The 9363-nt window shown below is 43.2% G+C and overlaps 1 protein-coding gene across 1 annotated transcript; it reads left to right on the top strand.

The window, feature by feature from the left end:
• Positions 1-2129: 2129 nt before the first annotated feature.
• Positions 2130-7546, top strand: F2RL1 (F2R like trypsin receptor 1). The gene is made up of 2 exons (XM_039545920.1): positions 2130-2320; positions 5923-7546. Exons 1-2 carry the CDS (start codon positions 2260-2262, stop codon positions 7020-7022), a joined length of 1161 nt encoding a protein of 386 aa, XP_039401854.1. The 5' UTR covers positions 2130-2259; the 3' UTR covers positions 7023-7546.
• Positions 7547-9363: the final 1817 nt, after the last annotated feature.

Below are 9363 nucleotides of genomic sequence, written 5' to 3'. Positions count from 1 at the left end.
GGGAGATACAGCACTGTATGTGCCTTGCAAGTGTGGACGGTAAGTGAGTTGCAGCACTGTAAAGCCACCACCAGTGCTGCAACTCTCCAGTGTAGCCAAGCCCTCAGTGAATATGACCACAGAGGGGTCACAGAGGCCCTTTCGTCACTAGTCTTACTGTCCCCAGGATTAGATGGCTTACTGTGAAACCAGGTGACTAAATTCAAATGACTGCACTATGCATTTTATTCCAGTGTCCAAATATACAATTACTCAAATAAATCAGTTTACTTGAGTGTGATCTCACACATTCAAATGGTATTTGAATATACAGTTAAACTAATTTTTTCTTATAAAAAGTCATGGTAATTAATTAAAAAAATTACATTAATGTTGTATGGTTGGGATTTTCTGGTTTTTGTGTATGTAAAATCTCAAATGCAATGCTATACCATAGTGTGTATATGCATTTAATCTAGCACCATACTAAAGCAGGGAACCAACTCAAAGCAGCATTGCCTAATGGACTAAGCATGGAACTGGGATGTATGAACTGCTAGTACACTCTTGAACAAGTCAACAAGGCCAAAATTTTCAAGAGTGGTCACTGATTTTGTTGAGTGTGATGTTTTCCAGCGGTGCAAGGCACTTGTGAGTCTTATCCGAGCTTGCTGTGGATCAGCTCCATGAAACCACCAGCTTCTGGAAACACAAGCAGTATCTTCTAGGCCTCCGCCGACTTTGCTCTCTTTGTACAAGTTAGCAATAGGCACACATCAACCCCAGTTCCACCAAGCGTCCTTCTGGATTATCCAGGCCTTTGAACCTTCACAGAACACTCAAATTTGCTATTCTCAAAGGAATACTTCACATACCAGTTTGTAAGATTCAAGTCAGGATCCCCACTCTACTTAACACACAATGTTTATATAGTGAAAACAAGAATAAGTTTATTAAAAAGTGAGAATACTGGAAACAAATGGTTACATATGAAACAAAAACATAACATGCTTTCTAGAGCCTAAACTTACCGCAAGGCATTCCCCATCTACAATCAGATAGTTCACCCCAAGTCATTTCCCCCCGTGTTTTCAATCAGTTTGGCTGACATTTATTCTCCTAAGATCAAGCCTGCTGTCAACTTGTACTCACAGACTAAAGAAATAACGGGGTTTATCTGCACCCCAGATATAGTTTCAAAATCCTGAATGTCTTAATCCTGAACAGGATAACCCCTGCTGTTTTTGTTTTTTCCTGCAACCGCTGCAATCTATTGATTAGCATTTTGCTCAGATTGTGAATGAGTGTCCATTGTGAACCCTACAATACTTAATTTGCACATGACCACCCAGAGTGAGATATGCGTCTTTTCACGGCTGCATGAGGGTATGCAGATCACCTTTTGGTGACTTGCCTTAACGCAAAGATCTAGAGACTATAATTATTATAGCTACTGAACTCCTCAGGTATTACCCTTACATATATCACACCATGATTATGACCAGCCGGGAGACTTCACATAACATTCTTTGGTGGACTAGTAGATGCCAGACCAAGGGGATCTCTGTAACCCAGTGCCCCCTGCCAGCTGGCACCAAGAGGCCCTTGGGTCACACTAGGCAAGGGCGGCTTTCACCCCACTGAGGCTTCTGTACTGGGCCAAGGGTATTGCCCTGGGGCTGACTCCCACCCACCGACTGGCCGTGACTCACCCTGGTATTGGCCCGGCATGTTGCCTGGGTGCGCAGCCAGCACCTGTCTACTGCTTTCCGGGGGTGGGTTAGTAACTGGCGTTAGCCAACACACCGCTGGGCACCTCGGGTAGACGTGACACCTAGCAACGGCGCCAGCCGCGCCGAAGCACCAGCTACTGTTCCGCGTGGCGGCGGCTGGGCCTGACGCCGCCCCAGCTCCGGGGACTCGGCGGGGCCCTGCGCACCGCGCCGGGGAGCTGCCTCGGGAGGCGGGACACAGAGCAGCCCCCGCCCGCGCTCCTTGGCCCCTAGATAACCGGCCGGAGCCGCCCGCACCCAGGTCCACGCCGCCGGTGACTCACTCACGTCACGTGCCCCCGCGGCGTTCGAAACCCAACGTCCGCCCTCGAGGGGGCGGGGCTAAGACACCTGCCCGACGGCAGCTCGGCCCCGCCCCCCGCAGGTATCAGCGAAACTGGCGGCCGGAGGAGCGCGAGCCATTGTAGCTGGCAGCGCCTCGCCGTGAGGAGTGTCCGCGCCGCAGCCCCAGTCCCGCCGAGCGCAGCCCGTCCCGTCCCGGCCAGAGATGCGGGGGCGCCGTTGGCTGCAGCTGCTGCTCCTGTGCGCGGCGCTTGTGGCCACCCCAGGTAAGACGAGAGCGGCCGGGGGACTCGTCCCCGCCAGCGCGGTGCGGGGCCGCGCCGCCATAGGGGCGGGGCCGGTGGCCGGGGCGCAGCGCTGGGACCGGGCTGCTGGTGTCTTGGCCCCGCCACCCCCGCGCACGGTGGGAGGAGCTGGAATTCGGCCCGATCGGTCCAGATTCCCCTTCCCCCGCCCGGAGCTGGGGTGACTCAGCCGAGACCCCCGGCCGGGAGCAGCGGGCGCGAGGGTCTGAGGCGCTCGAATGGACCCTCCCCCCAAGTAGCCGCCACCAGGCGTTAGCGCCACCCGGGTGCGGTTCCTAGCGCGCAGCTCGCCGCGCTGCGGCCGCGGGTCACGCCCCTTGCCCGGGGGTCGGCGGCCCCGACAGTAGCACGTGCGGCGTGATTCGCTTGCGCGGGGCGCAGGGCTGTTACTGGGGGCAGGGAAGCTGGCCCTCAAGGGCGGCGGGGGGCTGGTTCCTCCGTTAGGTGCTTTCCGGGCAGAGAAGGGCCGAGCTCCGCCCCAGGTTGCTCACAATCTAAAGCCAAGTCCCAGACACTTGAAGATCAATATTAACGCCGTAAATCGCACTTAGCTGCAAAGAGGAAGCCAGTGCGGTTTTGAAACTGGGACATAATGCGCTGTGCAAGCAAGCTGCCACGTTCTGCGTAAGCTGTAGCTTGAGTGGCCTTTGTGGGTAGGGTGACCAGACAGCAAGTGTGAAAAACCAGGACGGGAGTGGGGGTAATAGCAGCCCATGTGAAAAAAAAGCCTCAACAGTCAGGGCCTCTGGTCACCACCCACTGCAGTTATTTAATCTACAGGTAAGGGCCACTTTGGGCCCCTGTGGCAATTTAAGGGGTAAGAGGAAATATTGCAAAACGGGGGAGGGATAGCTCAGTGGCTTGAGCATTGGCCTGCTAAACCCAGGGTTGTGAGTTCAATCCTTGAGGGGGCCACTTAAGGATCTGGGGCAAAAATTGGTCCTACTAGTGTAGGCAGGGGGCTGGACTCAATGACCTTTCAAGGTCCCTTCCAGTTCTAGGAGATTGGTATATCTCCAATGATTACCTTTAGACTTGTGTTTTTATTTGGAGGGAAAGAGGTGGAAGCCAAACACTTCTGGTCACTGATGCCACAGCATTTGGGGATCTAGGAGGAGCTATTAATCAACAGCATTGGCAAGGGATGGGCCAACTCCATCAGTCATGGATAATGCACAATTATCATCAACTATTTTCTCTAAATGTCCCTTCCCCATTCACACATCATTTCTGAAATGAACTTTAGCCAACTTAAACTTGGTATGGACTCACTGTGCCTTTTGAAAGTTAAATGGCTTATCATAAATTGGATCAGATTCCCTTTTAACTTAATTAGATTCTTAGGTACAAATCAATGGAACAGACATAAAAAAAACCTTGAGGTTGAGTCTCTGTCATGACTGACATCATAAAGTTAGGTCTCTTGTAAGCAGATCCTTTCATTTTGCTACTTTTTATTTTAATAACAACCAGAATTTAACTGGTTTAAAAACAGTTTGTTTCACTATTTTCATTTGCATGCTTCAGTACTTTACACAGCGAAAATCTGGTGTGTCTTTTGGAGGAGGGTTAGTCTCAATTTTTATGAAAAGTTAAGATACAAAAGGCATAGTGTAATATGTAGAAAATACAATTAGCATCCTATCTCAGTGTGACAACTACTTTGTTAAGCAAAGGCATTGTTTCTCTCTGGATGCTGAATGGCCTCAGAAGTAATATACAACTACTGAGCTATTCTGAACCTACTGAAGACTATTCACTGACCTTTACTATTACTTTTTAATTTTCTTTGATAGTTAACATTTGGGTTCTGTGTTTCTGCATTAAATTAATGTTGAATATAAAATGTGTACTATTTGATTATTAACTTGTTTTAGTAATTTGTTACTTTTTTACTCATACATTAGCTTTTTGTTTTTATAGAGGATCTTTTTAAATGCTGTATCTCCTATAATATAAATCTGTATCTGATCCATTTGCTATTGAATCTTTACCACGTATACGGTTAGCACTGATGTATACTAGTGTTGGGTGCACACTTCTAAAATAGATATTAATTGGTTGGATTGGAAAACATGGGGGAGTTGTTTAAATTAATGTAGAAAACTGACATGAGAAACATGAACACTTTTCTAATTTCTGTTATATGGTAGCAGTTTTTAAAGCTCTGGACATGTACAATATAATTGTAATTTTATAATGCATCCAACTGGTTACTGATTGACAGACTTGACAGCTATGCACCTTGCATTGTTTGAAAACTGCTGAACTATGGTACAATTGACTCTTAAATGTACATTGTCAAGTAATTTGGGACTTGTCTAATGGTTAAAAAAAATAGTACTGCTTAAGTATACCTATAGTGTAATCAGAACAACCTCATTTCTGTGAATGCAGTTAGTTATCAGTACCATATGGGGGATAAGCAACAAACTGTACTGGTATTAACACTTATACCAGTGTAACTTATCAGTGCAACTACTTCAGTTAACGAATGACTTTTTTAGCCAAAATAGTTGCACCAGTAAAACTTGCTGTAACTAATGTCAGTTGACATTAATGGGTATGATTCTCTTTACACCCTAGCTGACATAGCTATACTAGCAAATGCCTTAGTGTAGATTCAGTTATTCAGTTAGCTTATTTTGTTCAGGGAAATGGCATAAGCTTATACCGGCAAAGGAGTTCTAAACAATATAAGCTTTACCAGCAAACTCTTCCCTAGTGTAGACAACGCCTCAGTATAAATGAAGGAAACATACTGGTAGAGTTACACTGTGGACATGCTGCAGGGCTTTCAGCAATGCAGTTTACTTTCATATGGATGGTTCAGTGATGTTAGGTAAGCTGCACTTGTGTTAAACTCAGATTTGCAATGGTGTATTCACATTTGTGTTTCTAACAAGTATTTATATAGTCCCCCTTCATTGTAGTTCTCCTCACAACACTCTTGGGAAGTATTTACAGATTGGGAACTGAAGCATAGAGAGAGGAAGTAACTCACACAAGAAGTTTGTGATGGAGTAGGGAATTGAACCCAGGTTTCCCCTGTCTCAGGCTAGCAACACCCTTACTGCTTGACCATCTTCCAGCAGTATTACAAATACTAACAGTCATGTTTTCTTTCCTGTCTTGCTCTGAAGACTGAGTGCAATTAGGGGCTTGTCTACATAGGGAAAACTGTTGATGTAGCTATGTTTTTTATTTTTCCTCATGTAGATGGCTCAAGCTTTGTTTACTTTGATCCAGATACTTGAAAGGGTTAGGTATTAGTAAATACCGGTATTACTAATATTTATTAATACCTAACCCTCCACCAAAAAAACCAAGAGAATTTGTGCATGGACATTGAATAATTTAACATTTATACATGGTGTAATAAAGGAATTGCATTGTTGTAGGGTAATAAGCTAAAAGAAGAGGGAGATAAAACTAAGGACAATCTGACTGGATTCAAGCATTGTTGCTAACTTTATTTTCTGTTAACGCCCTTTATAGTTGAGAATGGATTGGACTATCTATTTAATGACATTGTACTAATCTGCCTCTTTCTTCCTCTTTAGTGGAAAGTCAAACCAACCGTTCAAAAGGAAGAAGTTTTGCTGGCCAAGGGGTTGAAAATAAAAATGCCTCTGTAAAATCATATACTGTGGATGACTTTGCTACAAAAATCCTTACTGGAAAACTGACTACAGTTTTTCTCCCTGTAGTCTACATCACTGTGTTTCTTATTGGTTTACCAAGCAATGCCATGGCTTTATGGGTCTTTTTCTTCAGAACCAAGAAGAAACATCCAGCTGTGATTTATATGGCTAACCTGGCACTAGCAGATCTTCTGTTTGTCTTCTGGTTCCCTCTGAAGATTGCATACCATATAAATGGCAACAACTGGATCTATGGTGAAGGACTTTGCAAAATACTCGTTGGATTTTTTTATGGAAATATGTACTGCTCTATTCTTTTTATGACATGTCTCAGTGTCCAAAGGTACTGGGTCATAGTGAACCCCATACTACACTCAAGAAAGAAGTCTGAACTGGCACTAGGAGTTTCAATTGCAATATGGATACTGATTTTCCTGAGCACCATTCCATTGTACCTTGTTGATCAAACTGCATATATTTCAAATCTTAATATTACTACTTGTCACGATGTGTTGCCCCAGGATGTATTGGCTCGTGACATGTTTAATTATTTCCTTTCTCTAGCAATTGGAGTCTTCTTATTCCCAGCTGTTCTCACGGCTGTTGCCTACATACTAATGATTAAGACTTTGAATGCCTCCATTACAGATGTAGACATTGGAAAGAAACGGAAAAGAGCAATCAAGCTCATTATTGCAGTACTATCCATATATCTTATCTGTTTTATACCTAGTAATATTCTACTTGTCGTGCACTATTCTCTGATCAGGGACTATGGCCAAAGTCACGTGTATGCCTCATATATAATAGCGTTGTGTCTTTCCACTCTGAACAGTGCCATTGATCCATTCATCTATTATTTTGTTTCAAAAGACTTCAGAGACAATCTTAAAAATGCTTTCCTTTGCCGAAGTGTGCGAACTGTGAAGAGGATGCAAGTCTCTCTTTCATCGAGTAGATACCCTAAGAAATCCAACTCTTATTCTTCTAGTTCAAACACAACTAAGACAACTTACTAAATCTTCACTTGTAGTGAAAAAATGAACATTTATTAATAAGCAGTGAGCCTATTGTGTATAACGTGAATCTTTTATTTTTACAAGTGCATATGAAGCAAGCATCTGAATTAAACCACACTGAGACTTTAATTTCAAAACTGGCAACTGTTTACCTCTGTGAATTCCACATGGGAATATCGAATGGCATGGAAAAAGCAGCACAATCCCGAGTTTCAGATACTGTTTTAAAAAAAACCAGTATTTATTCTCTAAATGGCAGAGAACTTCTGTAATGCTTTTAATACCTATGGAATGTTGGATGGTGCCTTTATTTTAATCACTTCTGCATTTAACGCTTGATAATGTAGTGAAGGATGCTTTATTTTTATGACTTGGTAATTGTACTTTTGTTTTATATACTATTTTTGTATACTAGAAACAAACAATTTAAGTATCTTGTTTGTTTAAGGCTCTGTCCCTTTGTACATAACTCCATTAAGATCAATTAAAGTAATTTGGGTAAGTAAGAGTGCCCTCTTAAACCACAGGAAGTCAGTTTTTAATGCTTAGTAGAATCTATATTGTCGATTTCAGTATTTGCAATAGCAGGAAAATCTAAAACTGGGGAAGCCTGATAAAAATTATAACCTAGTCAGTTTGCTATCTCACTGGTATCAGTTAGTTTATCTCAGTGCTAACTTGTTATTTGATAGGAATATATGCTGAGGCAAACTGTTTTCTACGATTTTGGCCAATATGTGATCTTAATGGGGCATAATATGCTGTATTTGTAGAATTATGTCATGTAGCGGTTTCATTTTTACATACTACTTCATTTGTATTAAGATAGATATAGATATAGATATAAAATGTAAATTAAGTCACTTTTTATAACTTACTACATTTGGAAGTCATCATTTGTGTTCCTGTTTAACACTTTCATATGTCAGTGATCTGATTTGCATTACCAGATTTTAGGTTAAAAAAGGTTTATTTGGGTTTTTTTTGTTTTTTTTTCCTAAGTACAAAAGTAGAGTTTCTCACATCCAGCTGCAGTATTAAAAATTAAGTAAATTTGCCTAATGCTACAATTCATTAGTGCAAACTTTATTGATGGGAGGCGCATGTGTAGATGAGAGGAACAGCCAGACAAAGTAATAATTCAAAACAGCTGGCAAACAACCTGGTGTGCACAAACATATCTACTTTTACCTTTTTAGTTAAATTTGATTAATGACCTAAGGTTTTTTGGCGTTTTTTGTTTTTTTTTAAATTTGGTATCATTATGGATGCTACATAGCAGCACCCACCAGCTTTTCAGAGTAAAAGTGAGCTTATATTCAGTTGATGCCTTGGTGTGAGGATTAAATTTAAAATAATTTCTCCCTGAGTGCCTGAAAAGATCTATGTAGTACTGCCTGTTTAGGGCTGTTAAGTGCAACTGCAATATAATGGTGGACCCAGGATCTCATGCTGCTAACCACTGTACAAACAGAACAAAAGATGCCTGAAGGAGTTTAGTCTATATATGGGACAACCGCTGGATATGGACAAAAGGGGAGCACAAAGAAACCCTTCTGTTCAGCATGATAGGAAGTGGTCTTAGCAAACCAGCTGCCTAGCCTTGTGGGGGGCAGTGGAGAAACCCTGAATCAAAACCAAAACAAATTCTGTTTTGTTGAGTGTTGTTCTACAACAGTAGTGCCCAAACTTTTCAGATTCATTGCACCCCCCCACACACACACTCTTAACTTTGTTCATGTCCCCCTGCCCCCTTGGGGCCAGGACTGGGGCCTTGGCTCCAGGGGGGTGGGGGAGAAGAAGGGACGTGGACAGGGGCCCTGGGAACAGGGATATGGGCAGGGACAGGTGTGGAGCAGTGGTGGGGCCACACTCTCCTTGCTCCCTCATCCCAACATTCTTCCGCATCTCCCTAGAGAGGTGTGCCTCACAATTCCGGGACTTCTACAATATATGCTCACTTCATTTTTTAAAGTCCACTATGGTCTGTAATCCTCCTGGCTTACAGTGTTTCAAACGAAGTGTTAGTTTAAAACAGTAGCAGGATATTATTCATGCCACTGTTAAGTGTGAGCTCTCTAAAGCTACGTCTACACTAGGAACTGTGGCAGAAAAGGAGCATTTCCAGTAAGTTGGCTTTCATTATAACCTCCATGCAAAAAATGGAATAATCTCAAATATGGAGTGGACACTAAAGTTAATATTGTAAGCTATGGCACTGAACAGTTTAGTTGAGTTGGCTGAGTTCACTGCACACAGCAGAACTTCCTTGCATAGGGGTTCTTAAACAGGGTCAGGACCCCTCAGGGGGTTGAAAGCTGTCAACCTCCACCCCAAACCC

Source organism: Mauremys reevesii, linkage group 6 (genome assembly GCF_016161935.1).
Source record: "Mauremys reevesii isolate NIE-2019 linkage group 6, ASM1616193v1, whole genome shotgun sequence".
NCBI lineage: Eukaryota > Metazoa > Chordata > Testudines > Geoemydidae > Mauremys > Mauremys reevesii.
Note: the sequence above shows the minus strand (reverse complement) of the source record. Positions and strands in the feature narration are given on the sequence as shown.